Raw genomic sequence first — 22,034 nt, forward strand, 5'->3', positions numbered from 1 at the left:
CGTCTGGAGCCTGTGCTCCGCAACGGGAGAGGCCACAACAGTGAGAGGCCCGCGTACCGCAAAAACAAAACAAAACAAAACCTCTGAGGCCTTTTGTTGCTCTCTGTCTGCCCCATACAGTTTTATACTTCTATGTATACAGAGATAGCTAGGTATTTATTTCGCCTTTTTTTTTTTTGCATCCCTCCACCCTCTGTATTTACAACGCATAGAAGATACTCAGTGTTGAGTGATTGGATCACCTGGTACACTTATAATGAGCACTAAGGTCTTCTATTGTTGTATCATGCCCCTCACCCCCATCCTTAGCATAGTAATGGGTATACAGTAACCTCTTAATATATACACCTGTTGGTTTGACTTGGGACTTACAAGTAGTGTAGCAGCTCTTGGATTTACTGACATGTTACCCTTTTCCCACTTTTTTTAGGAGGGAGATACCTATTACTGTTGTGAGCCACACAATTTGAGAAACACTGTAGGCATGTACTGCTGATGTTGCTGGGCCGCATTCCAGCTGCCCCAGGGGGACCCCAGCTCGCTTTCAGTGGAGGTCATGCAGGACACACTATGGATAGCAATTAGTGAGTCATGGTATTAGAACCAGAAGAAACCTTTGAGCACATTTTAATATTGCCAAACTTCTCATTTTGTAGCTAAAGACTGATGTTTACTAAAGGCATTGGTGGATGGGCACCGACTTTTCCCTCCCAATTGTTTTAGGGCAAATAATGAGTCATTGTCACTGGTCACTGGTCCCCATGCAGCAACTATGAAGTAGCTCAGATAAATAAACTCTACTGAGAGAATTTAGGACAATTACACTTATGTATAGTCAAGGCTGACTACTTTGGCAAATTCATTTTGTGTAAATTCCAGAGGTTCTTTTATTATTATTTCAAGAAGATTTTTATGAACAAGGATGAAAAAAGTGCTTTGAGTCTTACTATTTAATAATAGGCCATCAATGCTGAGACAGTCAATTAAAATATTTGACTACAATAAAATAATAATTGCTACAATTTGTAGTGTGTCGTACATGCTGAGCATGCTACAAACCTGTCATTATCAAAGGTAGCTGCTTGGGTAGGCTGGGGCAGATGTAGACAGAGCCATAAATTCTAGGTGTAGCTGATTGGACTAGGGTACACCCTGGGCAGCCAGTAATGATTTTTTTTGTTTTTTATTTTTTGTTTTGTTTTTGTGGTACGTGGGCCTCTCACTGTTGTGGCCTCTCCCGTTGCGGAGCACAGGCTCCGGACACGCAGGCTCAGCGGCCATGGCTCACGGGCCCAGCCGCTCCGCGGCATGTGGGATCTTCCCAGACCGGGGCACGAACCCGTGTCCCCTGCATTGGCAGGCGGACTCTCAACCACTGCGCCACCAGGGAAGCCCTGATTTTTTTTTTTTAATCAAAAGTGATAAAATCATAATGTGAATTGAAAGAAAATGGCAGTGGGAATACCAGTTGGGAGACTATTATAGTAGGCAGGTGAGAGCTACAGAAGACATGACATAGTTGTGACTGTGGGTATAGGGAAGTTTCTGCACCTCCACATTGGAGAGATTTGGGGTTATAGTAGGCAGAATCTCCTTTACTGAAGAGATCTAAGGAGTGAGTCTAAGGGGAGATGGGAAAAGAGAAAGCAGACAGGACTTGAGGATTTTCAGCTAGGGCATGGGAATAACCATATGCCTTAAATTTCACACATGAGGTCCTACTTCAGATATTAGGTCTTAATTTTTAATTCCTTTGAATTATCTGTGTTATGTTGATTCAGGAAAGTTAGGGTGACTGGGAGAATGGTTCATACGCTTTCTAAGGGTTAATTGCATTTAGAAACCGAACAATTCTCCAGTAAGTAATCTATACAGTAGAGAAGCTGTACTGGCTTTTTCTGTCTTTTCTCTCCAGCATCCTGCTCTTTGAGGAGTGAAATACATAGAATTGCTCTTTAGTTGCACATGCATTCCTCTGCCAGGCCACTCATCCCAGCCAAACCTCCTGTTTTCCATACTAAAGGGTATAAAACATTTGTTTTGTTTTCTTCCATCATAAAAGAATACCTATTGCTCTTTTAAAAACTGGATATTTTAATATAATAAAAATTATCCTGTGCTGGGTAATTACTTAGAAAGGAAATGAAAAGAAAATCTTCATAAATGTGGCTATTAAGAACATTTCAGACCCAAGTGTTTATGTAATTTCTTCCATTTGCCATTCAGCCATAATGGGTTTCTAGATAAAAACGATGCTGCCCTAAGAGTCATTTTCAGGGGGGGATTGCTGTTAATAGAGGAAATTTGTGTCCCAGCTACAATGCAGTAATGTAACTGTCAGCAATTTACTAAATAATCAGGTGTGCCTGGCACGTTATTTTTGTAGCTCTTGTATGAGCATGTTTAAGGAAAAAAAATAATGCTCTTCTGATGTGTTGTGTCTCTTTGCTATGAGACTGACATTACACATAGGTATTATCTTCATTCTCTGTTCCCCATCCTTGGAAATCTGAGGGCTTTCTGGCTGCTAGTAGAGAATTCTTTACAAGTTGCTTTGTGGGAGCCTTAGAGGTCCTTGCTCATTCTAAGTCCCTCCGCAAGATACTGCATTATCCATGCAGCTTATGAGACTCTAAACTACCTTATGCAAAAGAAAAAAAATTACACAATTAACATTTATTCCATAGATTCTGTGTTAAATATGAAAAGCAAGATGCCTGGCACATGTCAGATTCGCGAATTCACTTGCAGTGTCTTTATTTTTACTGATGAGGAAATCTAGGTTCTGAAAGTAACCTATACGAGGTCACACAGCTAGCGCCAGATACAGGATTCGACCCAGGTGTGTATTGCTCCAAATTTGATATTGTTCTGTACTGTAGTAATCTGTTACTATTAATGCAGCAGTAACTCAAACAAGGGACTTGGTGCGGGTTGGAATAATTGGGAAACATGGAATGGAATAATAAAAAAATATGAAACATGGGATAGATAGGAGAGGATCAGACCCTGGAGGCAGGTAGTCTTAAAATAAAAAATAATAATAATAATAATGATAAAACAACTTTTACCATGTTCTAGTCACTGTTTAAATATATTAATTCATTTAGTCCTTACAATAACCCTATGAACAGTTATTATTTTCATTTTGTAGATGAGGAAACGGAGAGGTTAAGCTCTTGCCTAAGGTCACACGTTAAGCCAGTGGTGGGATCCAAATGAGAACTCAGCAGTCTGATTCCAGAGCCTATGAAATGAGGCAATGAAGAGGAAGGGGCCAATCAAGGGAGGATGCTTCAGGGCTGAAAACAGTAGATGTAAAATAGGGTAAAAGTAATTGTGCATAGGGACAGGGGTGAAAGATATAGGTTTGGGAGTACCTTATGCCAAGTGGATGGCTGAAGCCTTGAGAGGGGTCAGGTCAAAGAAGTAAAGGTAGCCAAAGGTCAGGAGGTGACAGAGCCTAAAGGGATGCTCACAGTTTCTTGGATGGGAGGGGAAGAGGTACTAGTCAAAGGCACAGAAGAGGAGAATTAGGCATGCACAATCTAAAGGAAGAAGAGATTGAGGATGAGGCCCCAGTGTCAGTATGCCAGAGACTTCATGGATGTGCATAGCTTCAAAGTCCCTGGACCATTGTCTCTGTGCTTTTGAGTTTTGAGGTATCTGCCCTTTCCTACTAGTTTCTTCTTGCCTCTTATTATGTTTTTAGCACTTTTTCTTTTTTCATAAATCAAAGTGAGAAAGAATGGTGATTGTATTCACACTATTATTGCAAATACCTCTAGTATTGTATATATTTCAGAAAATAAATAACTAATCTTCTGAATTAAATTGGTGTGAAGACATGCTAATTTTGGTAAATTCTGTATTTTGCGTATTACCAGATGAAGAGACTTTCTTTATATATTGGAGTGTTCTAAATTCCAAGATAAAATTAGAAGAGGTTTGACATAAGTGACATTTTATTTTGAATTTTATTTATTTTTTTATACAGCAGGTTCTTATTAGTTATCCATTTTATACATATCAGTGTATACATGTCAATCCCAGTCTCCCAATTCATCCCACCACCACCACCACCACCACCTGCCGCTTTCCCCACTTGGTGTCCATATGTTTGTTCTCTACATCTCTGTCTCAATTTCTGTTCTGCAAACCGGTTCATCTGTACCATTTTTCTAGGTTCTGTGTATATGCGTTAGTATACGATATTTGTTTTTCTCTTTCTGACTTCACTCTGTGTGACAGTCTCTAGATTCATCTACGTCTCTATAAATGACCCAATTTTGTTCCTTTTTATGGCTGAGTAATATTCCATTATATATATGTACCACATCTTCTTTATCCATTTGTCTGTTGAATTTATTTTATTTACTTTTATTTTATTTTAAAATAAACCATTTCATCCTGTTATCCCCAGTTTGAGAACTTGCAGTGGTGCCTTATTACGCACCTACTGAGTCCTTCAACCTGGCTCTCAGGACACTCTAAACTTGCCCCGCTTTCTGTCTTGCTTGGCTTTCCCCGACACAGATGCTCGCTTCTCTTGTCTTGTTCTTTCCTGTCCCTGTGCTGTTTCCCTCTTCATCTGTTTAAATGAGATTTCAAAGCCTGGGCAGTGTCAGTCTCACCTGCACTCTTAGTACTGTTAATTCTCCTCTGTCTGCTTTATTGATTTCTCCTTGACCTTAGTATCTTTCGTACAGGTTGTCAGTACCGTGTATTTTACCACTTAATAATTTTGATGCATGTAAAGTGGCCAAAAAAAAAAAAAATCTGACTTCATAGTAAAAGGCCATAGTAGTTTTAGTCTTACTACAACATCCCTATGTAGGGAATTTAGGAAGCAAATTGGGAATTTGTGAAGTTTGTTGCTTATTAGGGAATAATTCTCTTCTCAGGTGAAGGGACATACATATATCATGGCTTTTAAAAGGAATTTTTAGCTACTAAGACTACAAAACCTACCTTATTATTCTGTTTAATTTAGGAATCTTAAATGCTAGTATTGCATTTTTTGACACACATTGAGGATTGCTGCTGTTTTTAGAGTCTAACAGAGTATTTAGTTTCTATAAGATATGAGTTGTTTTTTGACACTGCCAAAGAGCTCTTCTAATAGTGATCCTTATTATTTCAGAACTGATCACACATTTTGTACAGCACAGAAATCCTGTTTGAATCTAACAAGATGATGAGTAGATTTGTTCCTGTAGTCCCAGAATGTAAGCTAAATCTCAGAGTGGAAGACAAGGGCACTAACTACTTACTCCACATTCTAAGGATGTTGCCAGCAGCTCTAGGGGAGGAGGTACCTTTCTGCCTCCAGAACCTGCAACCTCCACTTTGCTTTAGACAGGTGGCTAAGTGGACTTCCAGCTGGGGCATGTAATGTCTTCTTCCTCTTCTTGGTGACACCTGCAGGCCCTTTCTTTCCCTGGGTTCAGGAAGGAAAGTAGATCACCCTCAACACTGCATCATCTCTCAGGGCCAGCCCCCAGCTAATCCTCCGTCTCCCCAGTCTTCTTCATATAATGATTGGAGGTTGGGGCAAGGAGGGCTGGGTGAAAGTTAGGCTAACTCTGGTCTTTCTTAGCAAGTCTTGACGAAAGATGAGCCATGCCTATTTGCTGGATGCTCTCTGTAGAATGGTGGGTTTGTCAACCTTGTCTGCACATGGAAATCATCCAAGGAGCCAATGCCCAGGTTGCACCCTAAACCAATTAGATTACATCTCTTTGTGTGGGACACCAGCATCCGTGGCTTTGAAAGCTCCCCAGGTGATTCCAAAAGCAGCAAAGCTTGAGAACCACTGCTGTAAAATGTGGGGGATGGGGTGAGGAGGGGAGGGGTGTTTGGGGTCTTTTATTCCCCAGGCTTGGGTCTTAGCCAAAATTTCCTTGAAAATGGCAAATATCTTACTCAGTATCTTGTCAGATAAACAAAGATAAAATTAAGGTTGAGGTTTAATCTGTTTTGTTTTATAGCAGAAGGCTATGTTTAAAAGAAGGATCAAGATTATACTTGGACTTTTTCTGAATGGTAAAATTTGTAGTGATGAAAAGATTAATATGTCTTTTTTGCCATCTTCAAAGCTTCATTTAATTGTCACACAGTAAATGAGTTTTATCCCAGCAAGAGAATCTGACTGAAACAATATCACTGGCATGGGCTAATAAGACATCTGAATTGCCTGGAAGCACATATAACAAAGTCTTATTCTAGCAAGTTCACTCTGTTATCCTATTCTGACAATTTGTCTTAAGAATTCAGATACTTCATTAGGAATGCATGTGCCTCTTTTTTTTTTTTTTTTGGCCATGCCGCGCAGCTTGCAGGATCTTAGTTCCCTGACCAGGGACCGAACCCAGGCCCTGGCAGTGAAAGTGTCGAGTCCTAACCACTGGACTGCCAGGGAATTCCCAAGGATTGCATGTGCTTCTTAAAGGCACCATTTCACCAGCTTTCTCATTTCTTTGTTTTTCTTACAGCTCAAGAGATGGCTGCCCAGTGTGTCACAAAGGTGGAACTGAATATTTCCTGTGACAATCTTTTGGATAAAGATGTAGGGTCAAAGTCAGACCCTTTGTGTGTGTTATTTTTGAATACGAGTGGTCAACAGTGGTATGAGGTAATGTTAAATACTTGTAGGTGAAAAGCAATCTGTATTGCTCTTTTGATAATATGAAGAGTTTATTAAAAATGTTAAAAATAATAAAACCATCTCATCTGTTATTGCAGTTTTTTGGGCAAGTTTGTCCTTGATTGTGAAATTTTTCATGCACATATAAACACTTCCTTTAGCTACCATGCCTGTATTTAGTTACATGTAGTATGTAAAGATATTAAACACATGCACTTTTGATCTGAAGAAACTTTTTTATTTTGGGGGAGTGAATATAGGTTGACCGCACAGAAAGGATTAAGAATTGCTTGAATCCCAAATTTTCCAAGACATTTATTATTGATTACTACTTTGAAGTGGTTCAGAAATTGAAATTTGGGATTTATGACATTGACAACAAAACTATCGAGCTGAGTGATGATGACTTCCTAGGAGAATGTGAATGTACCCTTGGACAAGTGAGTATATATAGTATAAATGTTTTGTCTAAATTTGAACCAAAGAATTGGGTGTTTCTGATAAGTGCTCATTAGTTTAATTGCTAAAGTTGAAAAACGCTGTAATTACTTTAAAGACTGAGTTCATATATTAGTATGTTTTGCTTGAACATTATAGAATTTATCTTATTTTTCATGAGGATAGGGACCATGTGTGTATGGGTGTTTCATTCAACATTTCAATAAATAATACCATTGCTCTAACTGCTTGTCTGCTGTTTGCAGATTTCAGTACAGTATTGTTCTTTTGTTTAAGTCATAAATGCTGTCAAAGTAACAGCAGCTTCTCCGATGTTCTAACTAGCATGACTGGTGCCCCTTGAGCCCACCGTCCCCACCTCCCCCCCCCCATCCCGGCCCCAGCACCATCCCTTTACCTGGCTTGCTCCTCCTCTAACCTTAGGTATGGACCTTACTCCCCCTAGCAAGCCTTCTCTGACGCCCTAGAGTAGTTTGGATCACCTCCGTGTGCTCGCTTGGTCCTCTCTACCGCTTCTACCTTAACACTGACCATATTTTATTGTAGTTGCTTAATTGTCTGTCTTTTTAGGACATTACAGGTTGGGTCAGAACAGGGGTGTGTCTGTGGGCTCACCATTGTGCTTCTAGCTCAGTTTGACTTGTAAGGAGAGATCATGACCATTTATGATAGAATAGGGAAGGCTTCAGGAGGGAGGAGTCATTTTTTTTCAGTGGGTGACATCTATTTCTAAGATTTGTCTTTTATGAGTTTATTTTTTAGTGTTGAATTTTTTGGAGATCATGTTATTTCCTATGTCTCAAGGACAACATGGAGCTGATCAATTTTCTCAAACTTTGATAAATAGTATCAAAGAGAAAATTAAAGAAGTATTGATTGGGAAAAAATCACAGTGTATCTAAAATTATAATAAATTTGAGAAATGGATCTATTTGAGAGTACCTAGGTCTACTATATTATTTTAATCAAAATGATATCTTGGGCTTCCCTGGTGGCGCAGTTGTTGAGAGTCCGCCTGCCGATGCAGGGGACACGGGTTCGTGCCCCGGTCCGGGAAGATCCCACATGCCGCGGAGCGGCTGGGCCCGTGAGCCATGGCCGCTTAGCCTGCGCGTCCGGAGCCTGTGCTCCGCAACGGGAGAGGCCACAACAGTGAGAGGCCCAAGTACCACCAAAAAAAAAAAAAAAAAAATGATATCTTGTGGGGATTATATACTGAAGTTATGTTTCAGCTGAAAAATTGAATCCCATTTATTGAGTATTCTGAGACCTACCTTTTACCTACAGGGGTTTCATTTCAGCTCAGTGATTTGTATATGATGAGAATCTGGCCCTCTTTTTTCATTACAAGGAAGGATTTAACTTTGAAGTAGTTGATAAAGAAACTAGTGGGTGGGGAGATTTTATCTATCCGGATTGGCTCCTTGGAAATCTTTTGCAGTGGGTGTAGATGTGTTTTATAATCTCTAAGTCTTTAAGGAATGGACTTAATGTTTCCATTTCTAATGACTTTAAGTGAACTTTATACTCAACCCTTTTTGAAACCATTTCAGTCTAAACATTCACATGTTGAAGTGAAATAGCTCTTTCTATCGCTTTCCAATTTTAACAGATTGTTTCCAGTAAGAAACTAACTCGACCACTGGTGCTTAAAAATGGCAGACCTGCAGGGAAAGGAAGCATTACGGTAACGATAAGATATTTGTCTTTTTTCCTCCGAAGATTTAGCATAATAGGACGTGCTAAAACTGTGTATATCAGACAAATATTCCACAGCCATGCTTTATCATTTGATCCTGAATGTTGCCTTGCCTTAAAGTGATCACAACTGGAAACTGTGTTGTGCCAAAAAGAAAGAAAAATGCAGTGTGGGAATCCCTTCTTTGAGTTTTTTAAGCTGCCTATAGAGTCAGGCACATCTTGCTAATGCTTGCCTCTTCCCGATGGAAGCGTAAATTCCCAAGTGGGAAGCAAATTACTTAATAATCTGAATGGATCAATTTGGCTCTCAACAAAGCAAACATGGCAGAGACTTTGCGTAATGGTTTTGATTCCAGAATGATCTCGTATTATGACATGGCCATTGAACCTCTTAACTCTTAACCATGTTTCTTTTGTGCTTGCACTTTGCTGTCCAAATTTTCCATTGCTGATTACTGGACCTGGGCAAATGAATATATGCATTATCTTGTTTCAGATTTCAAATTACATAATGCCATGCTTTTACATATTTTATCTTCTAGAGTTTCTGTCCAGGTAATCACTGCCTGAAGAGATAGTTGTTTTACTTTAGCTCTGCCTGAGAAGGCTGGCTCTCTGAGAAAACCGTGTTTGAAGATTATTGCGATTATCAAACACATTTCTCTGAGCAGCTGTTTTGCCCTAGTTTAGATTCCTGAGGCATAAGAATGTTCAGTCTTTTGAGGGTGTTGACTTCTGTGTGTGGGACAGAGATCATTATCAGTAGTTAGCTTTATTGCTTTTGGGGTCATGATAGCCTGGAATTTATTTTTAGTAGAATAAGTCTTTCAGTTACCTTGGATGAAAATATTGATCCGATATTTGAATTTATAGTGTGTGATTTACTCATGCTTCTCAATGTTTGGAGAGCTCTCACTAGTGTTGTGCAATCTTCCAGGGCTTTGATTTTTCACTGGAAGAGGGAAGATCCAGTTTGGGCAACAGCATTAAAAAGGAAGTTGCATAATGCAGACTAGGCATATTTTGGGAAAATATTTATTTCACACGCATAAAAGAAATAGTGATAAATCTTTCTTAATGGTACCATTTTGTTATTAAAGCTTTTAGAATTCACATATTAGTATAGACTTTATATACCATTAGATAACAGAATAATTCTGTACTTCCTGAGTATATCAAAATCCCCAAAACATGTTCTTTCACTTACCTTGTCTACTCATAGATTTCAGCTGAAGAAATAAAGGATAACAGAGTTGTCTTGTTTGAAATGGAAGCAAGAAAACTTGATAATAAGGTAGGTAGGTGATGCAGATTTCAACAAGGGTATCATGTTTTGCCTCACATTGATTCCTTTTTGAGAAAATAATAATGGAATTAATATTATGAACTCTGTCATCTAAGCATCACTTTGAGTGTTAGTTACTTCCGAATTCTGCTTTCTGTTTGTGTGTGTGTTTAAGCAGAAGCCATTTCTCTTTACCTCTTTCCTCTAGAGGTAATCAAAGTGTTTGTATAGCTTAAAAGAAGAATTAATACAATCATTAATGTTACTGTAAGAGGCATTTGAGAGTGTATTTGGATTACTTAAGGAAAAAACTGAAAATTCCATGCTTTATTAATTAGATTTTCCTCTCTGCGTTCAAAAGTCAATTTTTCTTGAAGAATGAGTACCAGTACATAAGAACACAGCAGTTTAGTTTATAGCATGGTTTGGAATAATTCTTTGAGTGATTTTTGTATGTAATCCTGTAATCCAATCATTAGTCTTCATCGTTTTCATATACCTTACAATTCAGTGTGCACATATCTTAGACTAGTAGCCAGTATCTTTTTTTTTGGACAAGTTTAAACATATACAAAAATAGAAAAGTATTTTTTTAAAAATCCCATGTTCCCACCACTTATCTTTAACAGTTTTAACTCATGACCAATTTTGTCTCATCCCTACCCCTATCTACTTTCTCTCCTCCCAGACGTCACATCATTTCATCCATATATGTTTTGGTGTATCTCTAAGGACTTTTAAAATAATATAATTGGTTAATATGTCTCTTAAATTTTTTTAATCTATAAATTCTTCTCTTCCTTTTACTTCTTCCCTTCCTCCCTCTCTTCCTCTCTTATTCCCTTTCTCTCTCCCCCTCCCTCCTATCCATCCATGGAATTTATTCAATAAACTGACTCCTTTGTCCTATAGAAGTTTCCACACACTGTATAAGCTAATTAAATCCCTGTGGTGTCATGTAACATGTTCATCTCTCCACCTTTATTTCCTGATTTCTGTAAGCTGGAATTGAATCTAGAGGTATGATCTGGTGGTATCTTGAATTGGTATGAGTTTCATAGGTGGTGGCATTAATTCCATCAAGAGGCACACATTGTCAAGTTCTGTCTTTTGGGGTATTAGTGACCATTGATGACAACTACCTAGATATATTATTTTATTAAGGGTCTTAAAATAGTGATATTCTCATGCTATCATCGCTTCTTCATTTACTTGTGAGAATACTTCTACAGAGAGAAATATTCTTCTTCACATTAGGTATTTATTTATTCTGAGATACAGTTTGTCCAGAAAAGGCAAGTTGAAATGTGTGATTTTTTAATCATATTTACCATTTTTCAAAATAATAAATTCCTCTATATGTGACCAATGAGGACTTTAAAAAATTTTTTTAGTATTGCTGTGAACTATATTGATTAATTCTTATTGATGCCTAAAGTATCCCAACTTTAGCCTATGGGAGGGAACCTATTTAAGTTTGTTCATGAGACCATTTGGCATGACCCCAGAGGTCTCTGGATAGCTTCCTGCTCTGTGGCATGACAAATGTTCCAGGCTTATTTTATCTGATTTCTGCTCCAGATTGACAGATCAAAGGGAGCCTTTCTACAATGAGTCCACAATGTGGTACTAGAAGTGCTTAACATTTATTGATTGTTGTCACTCATTGTTTCTAGGATTTTTCAGTGGACAGATATAGGAAAGTCTTTTCTTTTTTAAGGGAAACTAAATCATAAATTTGTACAACGATTTCCAATTTAGATGTAGAATTACAAGGCTGTATTTCTTTAATTCTGTAGTCAACACCTCTTTTCACTTATGTCAAAAATGTTGATTCCCAAAGATACTAACATAATTGCTTATCTGTTTTGTCCTATATAATATCTAATAGTTTAAGAATATAAATATTCATGTTACAATTAAAATATTTTTACTGAAAACAGTTTGAGCTTTCTTTTGTCTTTAGGCTTATATATTCCACTTGAGTTCTACAGTTCAACTCTTGTGTTTCAAATAATTCTTCTCTGAATGGTTATGCTGTAACATTAACACATAATCGAATTTTGCTTTTGATATTTAGGGATTACTTTACAATTTTTTTTTGATTTAATTTTGTTTTACAATCATGTATAAGATGGTTCCAAAGCCAAATCTAGGCATCAGTAGGCATTAGGCATCAATAAGAATTAATCAAAACAAGGTATGTTCAAGAAATTTAGCTTCTTTCCCTGTCTGCTCTATATTTTTTTCTCTTTCCTGGCTGTATGTAATACTTTTTTAAAATTTATATTTTATGGTTTAATCCTTCATTTTCCAAAAAAACTAAGTTTTTTTGTGTGTGTCTATACATGTGCATATGCATATGTATGTCTGTGTGTATATGTCTCTGTGTATATATAAACATACAAATAGACATACATGTGTATATCTATATACATAGATATGTGTGTGCATGTGTGTATGTATGTATTTGTATTTATATTCCCCAGCCTCAGCCCATGAGTAAGTGTAGCATAATATATTATGCATACGTTCCTCTACCTTGCTTTTTTTTTTTTTTTTTATTTTTTTTTTTTGCGGTACGCGGGCCTCTCGCTGTTGTGGCCTCTCCCGTTGCGGAGCACAGGCTCCGGACGCGCAGACTCAGCAGCCATGGCTCACGGGCCCAGCCGCTCTGCGGCATGTGGGATCTTCCCGGACTGGGGCACGAACCCGTGTCCCCTGCATCGGCAGGCGGACTCTCAACCACTGCGCCACCAGGGAAGCCCTACCTTGCTTTTTTGACTTAACTTATCCCAGAGTCAGGGACTTTTAATTCTTATTTTAGTTCTACTACTGTCATATTAATGAACTTTCAAACAAGGTCTGTTTTCTGACCTTCAATATGGTAATAATGATATTCTGCCTTTCTCAAAAGATTATTTCTAAGATAAGTGAGACAGGGCATGTTAATGTGTTTTTGGAAAGTTAACTCCTCTATGTATAATGCTGTTCTTAGTTTTATAAAATGGGGCATAGAGAGGCTTATTACATTACTTAAGGTTCTTCTTAAAGATAAGATTAAATTTTAAAAGTTCTGCTTAGTCTTTTTGTTTACATTTTTGACTGTGCCGAATGTGTTACTTTCTTAACATTAGATTGTGCTGAGGAAGGAAGTAATATTATCTTCTTAATTTAATACTGAGGTAAATTCAGGACTGAAAAAAATCTTCAATTTAGCGACATATCTGTGTATATTACTGTGAGATTAACAGGTGTCCTTTCTATTTCACAAATAATAAGTAATATATGCTAAGGAGTATAGAAATTTCAAAATGAAGATAAAATAAAAATGAGAAAATAAAATCATCCACAATCTTACTATCTGAGTTTTACCTCTGGGAACGATTTGTACATTCTTCCAGAATTTTATCTCCCTATGTAAGAGAGTGTGTGTGTGTGTGTGTGTGTGTGTGTGTAAGATGGCGATAAGGGTATTTTTGAACACTCATTGTACTTGAGCATTATACAGGAGTGCTGTGATGTGGTGAATTACAGAGGAAATAGGGAATGTACTTTGTGCCCTTGAAGTACTTCTGTTGTGCATTCCACATATCTACTTGTGTGTGCTCCTTTGTGTGTGTAAAGAAATGTGCGGGATTGCTGAAGGAGTATTGGACATAGAAGGGTAAGATATGAACTCAAAGCTCAGATCCATCAATTAATTAGTTGTATGATCTTGGCAAAGTCATTTAACTCCTCTGAATCCATTTTCTCGTTCTGTCTGTCATGGAGTTAGTATGACTAATGTATGGGATCATTTATATAAAACTACTCAGTGCTATGTGAATGAATGAACACTGTTAATAATGAAAACAAGCTAAAAACATATTGTATTGATAACGGGTCCTATTGATCACTGTATTTTAAAGCCATCATGTAAGGGTGTGATACACAGGATTATGAGCATTTATCACAAGTGCCTTAAAAGTTCTCCTGGTAGACTTGAGCAGGCTCATATGTTTGTGAGGAAGGTGTTGGGATTTGTATTTACTGCTGTATTGTACTGTATATATCTTTACTATAGAGTTAAACTTCAGGTACTGCTGACATGTAACATGTATAAAGTGTGGTTTCACATGGTTTAGGAGGAGAATAATTGCTTTTTTATTTTAATGTAGGATCTATTTGGAAAGTCAGATCCATACCTGGAATTCCACAAGCAGATGTCTGATGGAAACTGGCTAATGGTTCATCGAACAGAGGTGAATATCTGAATTTGAAAAGTAGGGTTGAGGTTTCCTTTGGAATTGTAGTAATCTGAATTTTTAAAAATTATGATTGGCGCAGTGGTTGAGAGTCCGCCTGCCGATGCAGGGAACACGGGTTCGTGTCCCGGTCCGGGAAGATCCCACATGCCACGGAGCAGCTGGGCCCGTGAGCCATGGCCACTGAGCCTGCGCGTCCGGAGCCTGTGCTCCACAACGGGAGAGGCCACAACAGTGAGAGGCCCGCGTACTGCAAAAAAAAAAAAGAAAAATTATGTATTTATAAAAATATTAATCTGAGTTCAGACACATATAATTGCCAGAGACACAAAGTCAGCATGCTCATTTTTTTTCTTTTAATGAGGAGGTGCTACTATGCTTAATTTTTAAAACCCTATAAAGAACACTAAAATGTATACCAGTGTATCCCTCACCTAGATTGATCAAATGGTCATAACTGCATACATGTGTGTTCTCTCTCTCTCTCACACACATATCCATGCCCTTTTGCAAAACTATCCTAATGTAGGCTGCAGACATCATGACTTTCCACCTTTAAATGCTACAGTAGGTATTTCTCAAGAACAAGGGCATTTCTCTACACCTCCATAACTGAGAGCATTAACATTGATTTAGTAACATCATCTAATATACCATTCATCTTCAGATCTCCCCAATTTTCCCACGTTTTATATATGTTTTGTTTTGTTTAATACAGGATCCAATCAAGGTTCACGTTTTGCATTTGGCTATTACGTTCCCAAAATAGTCCTCTTCTCCCTACCTCCCTTATACCTTCAGGCTATGAATCTCTTGAGTAATCAAGATCAGTATGTCTAACTTACTGGATTCTTTTGTTTCCTCACAATTAGGTCCAGATCAAACATTTCCATCTAGAACACAGTATGTGTATCTTCCATCATCAAGGTGTGTCAGGATGCCCAGTACTGATGATTCCAGTCTGGGCTACTAGGTTAATCTGGTGACCACCAGACTGTGCCATGATAAAGTCTCACCTTTTTCCCTTTGTAATTAATAAATGATTGCAGTGTGATTCTTTGAGACTGCATGAATAACCTCCATTTCGCCCAGTGGTCTTAGCATCCATTGATGATCCATACCTGAATCACTTATATTGGAGGTTGCAGATACTCTTATTTCTCTCACTTTTATTTTTAGAATCATTATAGACCCATGGATTGTTATAGTATATTCACTGTGTTTATAATTCATTACTGTCATGACTTTTGCTGCTCATATTAATCCAAATTTGACCAGGAAGAGCTCCTTCAAATGGTTCTTGGGTTCTTTTAACAAGACTCCATTAGTCTTTAAGCAGTCTCTTATTTTATGTGAAATTATGTTCTTAATTCAACATGTACCTAACCTGTCCCAAGTCTGGAATGAGCTATTTCTCTTATGGAACCCTATTCCTTTAAGAGTGTAGTAGTATTTGGACAGTAGGGTATATGAGTGCTCATTCTACTGGGATGTCATTGCTTTTAGACCTTTTCAATGGACACAACTGAGAAATATGTATATTTGTGTATAGATGTTTATTATATATACATATTTTAAAATTTTTAAATTATGAATTTAGACTATTTTTCCACTTCACAACCAACATAGCAAGGTTCTTTCTGAGCCTTTCTTATTCCATATTTGAATCTTATGTCCTGCTGTGAAAACTCTGGTTTCCAACAAAACCAATAATCTTCTCTAATTTTTAAGTGCACCTTATAAAGAGTGGATATATTTCCCAGTTTTTTTCTTTCTCACAGTGTATCACAATTAGACAATCTATCACATTTTTCATATAACAGGTGTATAATATTATCCTAGCTAGGTTTTCATTGACAAAGTTGGGTGGGTAAAGAGGTGAAGGATGAATGATGAGAGTGGTAGGAATCTAGGAGAGGCAAGAACAAAGCATTAATGAATGGAATATTTTTCTAACTTGTCTTTAAATCTTTTTTTTTATAGGTTATTAAAAACAACTTGAATCCTGTTTGGAGGCCTTTTAAAATCTCTCTTAACTCCCTGTGCTATGGAGATATGGATAAAACTATTAAGGTAATTTGAAATTATACATATATTATATATACACACACACTCACTGCTTTTATAAATTATTTCATTAGATAGTATTTAAAGAAAGAAATGTTTGAATTTTATTTACATTATGAATAATAAAATAGAAATGTTTCTGGTAAGTAGTCAGTTTGAAGGAGCAGACATTTTGAGTGATCTGTTGACCTAATCCTTAATCAAACATTGTGATTTTTATTTTTTTAAATAAAATATTTAATTTAAGTCTTCCTTTTAATAAGATTCCTCTACTCTGTGAATAGGAACCTTTAACTACACTCTTTGCCTTTGGTGTGTTCTTTGCAGATAAAAACAGATGTTACTTTAACTGAGAACCCAGAGCTTCCTCCTGCCCTTAGCACAGAGCAGAATAGTGGTGACATTTTCTGTCACTGATATTTTAAGAGTAAGGTAAAATTTATTAAAACATTTGGATGGCTTTAGTTTTAGAGTTTTTAGAGGAAAGCAGAGCGGGAACAGGGAGCAGAAGCAGATAGCTAAGAATTTCTTTTAATGTTTTCACTTATAGCCGTTTATCAAAATAGATACATTATTTTTAAGACACTTTTATACTAGAGTCACTTCGTTACGTAAGATTCCAGGTAGAACCCCTTTCTTATGTTCAGAAGTCAGCAAACTGAGGTGAGTTGTTTGTTTATTTGTTTCATTTTTGTTGTTGTTGTTGGTTTTTTTTTGATAATTAGTATGGTGAAAGCAGGAAAGGTGATGGCCTGGAACAAGCAAAGGACTTAAAGAGTCAAACCGTAGTCCAAGACTTGACTTAGGTCCTTAACCAGCTAAGGGTTCTTGGGCAGGTTATCTAACTTCTTTACTTATATAGTAGAGAAAATAATGTCTACATAACAAAATAACATAAGGATTAAATTAATAAAAGTGAAAAGTTTTATAAACTCCTAAACACAGTAGAGGTGCTGTTATTATTGAAAACTACTTCATTTCTTAGATCCATAAATTTTGTCCTCATTTTGCAGAGAACTTTAAAAATCAATGAGTGTGATTTGTGTGATATTTCAAATAGCAGTGAATGTCTAGGTACAAAGTAAATACTAGAAAAGTAGCTTTACAAATTACTTTTTACAGTTATTAAATCTAGAACTTTTGCTTTTCACATTAAAAATAGTAAGTTGAAGCTTCATTAGATCTGAGAAGCAAGAAAGGCTGGGGAAAAAAGATGCCTAAACTGTAACTATTTGACTGATTGTAATAATATGTTAACAATGAAACAATGTTTTTTTAAACTTTTTTTTTTATGCACAGTGGCATGCTTACAGGGCTATTTTGTTATAGTAAGTAAATTGATTTTCTGAGCTTTCTCTGATGAATGTCTTCCAATTCTTAAAAGTTTCTCCATTTGTTTTGACTATATACAACTTGGTTTGCCACACCATCACTGTCTTTATTTCTTTAGTTCTGTATTTCTTTGCAATATTAGAAAGTCATACATCAGTGATTCTCTTGGTATTTGGAAACTGGTTAGAGGTGTAGTAAAGAGTTATAGAGCAGAGAGTAGAGTCAGAATCATCAGTTTCTTTGCTGCAGTATGAATGTGCCAGTGTTATCACTCTAGCATGTATTATTATTTTCATAAAATCGTGCAAATAAGAAAAATAATCATGCATGCCTAAATGGGGAATGCCTTAGTGAATGTAGTATTGTGTGATGTGTGCATTCTTTTACATGTATACATATGCACATATGTGTATATGCATACATTTCAGTTTCACAAACATTGCTGATGGTGTTGTTTAAAACAGCCAATGTTACTAGTTTTTAAATTCTTGAGAAGAGAAATTAAATGACACAAATCATTACATCATTTACCTCAAGCTGTATCTGAACATATGCCAGCATTATAAATGTCACATTTTCCTTTAGCATCAAACACTTGCCTTTAATGAGGCAACAGTGAATTTTCTTATATATTTATTGTAGTGAGTTATTGGGAATTACATTTTAAAAATGTTTTTACACTCCCTGAAGTTTCGGACAGTCTAAACATGAATAGTTTTAGCTCCTGCATAAGCTTTGTTTAAATAAAATCTTGGCCTTATCAGAGCTTGATCTTGTTGTCTTAGGTATAAATTGGAGTTTCCTGAGTGCAAGTCTAAAATGTAACATTCTGTTTTCCATAATAAAAAAAAAAACTCTTAAAAATGAAATTATTAAAATATTAAGATTGTTTTGACTTTATCTTAATTTTAGTTCCTCTAGAAAAAATTATTAAGGTGATTAATTTTCTTTTCTGTCAGATAAAGGGCTTTTGGTTTAAAAATTGAGTATCGGATATGTAGGGCAAGAGTTAGCAGGTCAGAATTGATCAGTGACTGAAGTGCTGGGAACAAATAAAAACCCTTACTGTTGCTCAAAATTGCAATTCTAGACCTTGTTTGTTTTATTTATTGATTGTTTGATTTTTAGTCTTCCTGAATAATAATGAAAATATAAGGGGTGAAAGACTTCCTGTTATGATAAGCACTCAATTCACCTCTTAGAGAACTGAGAAGAAAATAAATCACTTTGCTAGGTGAATATATATAAATCCTGAGCATTTTAGCTTGGTGATTAATATAACTTTGTAAAGGATTATAGCAGGATGGAAGACTGGCATAGGGTAAGATGCAAATTGCTTCTAAGGTACAGGCTTTTATTTTAAATCATAGGCTATAGAAGGATTCAAAAGTTTCCTTGGAACAGGTTTACATTGTTGGTTACCACACAAGATATGTCATCTTCTAAGACTATTTAATTCTTCTCCTACCTGACAAGCCTCAGTAAATATTGTGTGCAATGCATGTAATAAATGTTTGCAGAAAGAAATGTTTGAAATTACAAAGCACTATAAAAACATCGGGGCTTCCCTGGTGGCGCAGTGGTTGAGAGTCTGCCTGCCGATGCAAGGGACACGGGTTTGTGCCCCGGTCCGGGAAGATCCCACATGCCGCGCAGTGGCTGGGCCCGTGAGCCATGGCCGCTGAGCCTGCGCGTCCGGAGCCTGTGCTCTGCAACGGGAGAGGCTGCAATGGGAGAGGCCACAGCAGTGAGAGGCCCGCGTACCGCAAAAAAAAAAAAAAAAAAAAAAAAATCTGTTATTTATGATCACAGTGAACACCTCTGTTTGCTAAGAGTTCACATCACCTTATTTTCTCATTGCAATGAATATTCAGGTATTCTTGTGAATATTTACTCTTTGGCTACATCTGTCAACCTGGTGCAAAACTATATGGAAATCAAATACCCTCAGCTCTCTTCTGTCTGCTTCAAGAGAGAGCGAGCCTTTAATGTGAGCCATAGCCAAGATTCCTGTCTTACGTGGAAATAAAATAATTATGACCCAGTATAAATACTTCCTCAGTGTATAAAAAACTGTTTTCCTGGAATTTTCCTTTTCATTGTGAGAGTCGTGATCCTCAGAATGATGCAAATCTGACTTCATCATATCTAACTCCTAATAGAAGCCTAACCTCACCAAACTGCAACTAATGAAATATGTTTTCCGTAGTTACTAATCATCTAGAATTTAATTATACAATTTTTAGCTGCCTAGGATACTGACTTCCTTTCTTCCTCCAGATAGATAGTGGCTTTAGCCATTGTAAAATGATAACAAGGTAAAAAGCAGATGAGAAAGAAGGTCTAATTCCATTTTGATTTTATCAGCACTTGTAAAGGGCATGTACAGGAACTGGAAACTGCTTAATGTGGAATTTGAACAGTATTTGTGTTTTTCATCTGCCTGTGATGTGTCCTAGAACCCCATTCCAAGGATAGCGAGTGTTTGAAAGTGTTTCAGTATTGTTCCTCTAGGAAGTTAGTTCCTACTTCTCCAAGTAGGACTGTATGTTAAACATTTTCACTAATTTTAATTAAAAGTACACTTCTTGGTAAGTCCCATTTATTGCAGCCAATACTTTTTAACGAAATTATATTGATTTTTATATATTTTTATTATACTTACTTCTAGGTAGAGTGTTATGATTATGACAATGATGGGTCCCATGATCTCATTGGAACATTTCAAACCACCATGACAAAACTGAAAGAAGCCTCCAGAAATTCACCTGTAAGTTGCATCCTTGTCATTTGCATATACCTTATAGTTTGGCCCTGTATTTATTCATTTTTTCTCTTGGCATAGAAAATAGTTTTCCATGCTTTTACTCTATATTATGTAATGCTCTGAAGTCTGTGGATTTTATTTGTTTAGTAGTTGGATAATCCAAAATTCTTACTTGGGATGAGTTTTCATTTGTGTTTTGAGGTTTGGTTTCCTTTGTCTTCAGACAGTTTATATGGTTTGATTGAAAATCCTTTGTTTTAAAGATCTTGGCATTTCACTGGTCACAGTAATTAATATCTACACTAGACAAGTACCTGGACTTGAATTGGGTTCATTTATTCTCCTTTTGGACATTTTACAAATTGGCTTTTACATTCTGCCTGTGGCTTTCCTCTGACTTGTCCTCACCCAAGGGAATGATAAAAGCATAGTTACACTATTTCAAATTACGTAATATTAAGCTGCCATCTAATGGTACTAATTTTGTTAAGATCATTTGTCTGCCTTAACTACGTTCAGTTTATTTATTTATTTATTTTTTGCGGTACGCGGGCCTCTCACTGTTGTGGCCTCTCCCGTTGCGGAGCACAGGCTCCGGACGCGCAGGCCCAGCGGCCATGGCCCATGGGCCCAGCCGCTCTGCGGCACGTGGGATTCTCCCAGACCGGGGCACGAACCCGCGTCCCCTGCATCGGCTGGCGGACTCCCAACCACTGCACCACCAGGGAAGCCCTACGTTCAGTTTATTAGTTATCATCCCCACATATTTCTAAGATTGCTTCTTGAAACTTTTCTGTCTGTAAGGCAGAGTGCCTAAAAACTATTCCAGAGTGTTGTTTCCCTCTTACTTACCTTTCTAGTTTGAATGAAATAAGTTGTTAATTCTCTTTATAGCTTACTTAGAATAATATGAAATGTTTATTACCTGCTTAGAGACCTGAATAATGCTCCTGTATATAGCATTTGCTTCTGAAAATCTCAACATGAGGTTTAAAAGGTAAGAGATTATGGTCAGGTGGGAAGGTCTTTTTTACGAAGTCATGTAGGTGAGTTGACCCAAAAGAGGATACTGATAGTTTTAGATCAAAACGTAAAAGCTAAATGAATAAATAAACCTTATCAGCTATTTGATTTAAATAATTGGGAGAAATGAGTTTTGAACAAACGTAGTGGGACTAGAATTTTCAGTAGGTCATGTAGAGATCTCTAGTCCTGTTCCTACACCCTGGTCACAAAGCCCAGATACTAGAAATAACAGAAGTGCTTGTGTGAAGTAAGGAAGGCTTTCAAATCACACTCAGTGGTTTAAATACAGAGATTGAATTAGGTTAACAGTTTGAATTAAAACAACAGCAAAATTCAGCTGTAAATATTCTATTTAAAGATTTTTTTTTTATTTTTAAAGGCAGAAATAATGGAAAATAATGAAAATCTGAACATTTAAAATAAAGCAAGCTACCTAAAAGAACTAAATATGAAGAGTGATCTGGATTGTTGTTTCACTGGTTTCAGCGGGCCTCTCACTGTTGT

General features: G+C 36.9%; 1 protein-coding gene across 3 annotated transcripts in view; it reads left to right on the forward strand.

Annotated features, from left to right (window-relative positions):
- The window catches only part of CPNE3 (copine 3), a 51,207-nt gene that overhangs the window by 12,527 nt on the left and 16,646 nt on the right, over window positions 1-22,034 (forward strand). For 2 of the 3 annotated variants that reach the window (XM_033439800.2, XM_033439801.2), the window contains 7 exons: window positions 6,495-6,634; window positions 6,907-7,086; window positions 8,718-8,792; window positions 10,029-10,100; window positions 14,252-14,335; window positions 16,322-16,411; window positions 20,409-20,507. In XM_033439800.2, coding sequence (XP_033295691.1) covers window positions 6,503-6,634; window positions 6,907-7,086; window positions 8,718-8,792; window positions 10,029-10,100; window positions 14,252-14,335; window positions 16,322-16,411; window positions 20,409-20,507 — 732 coding nt within the window. In that variant the 5' untranslated portion in view covers window positions 6,495-6,502. The remainder of the gene's footprint in view (window positions 1-6,494; window positions 6,635-6,906; window positions 7,087-8,717; window positions 8,793-10,028; window positions 10,101-14,251; window positions 14,336-16,321; window positions 16,412-20,408; window positions 20,508-22,034) is intronic. The other variant, XM_049700395.1, reaches the window with a different exon arrangement.

Source organism: Orcinus orca, chromosome 17 (genome assembly GCF_937001465.1).
Source record: "Orcinus orca chromosome 17, mOrcOrc1.1, whole genome shotgun sequence".
NCBI lineage: Eukaryota > Metazoa > Chordata > Mammalia > Artiodactyla > Delphinidae > Orcinus > Orcinus orca.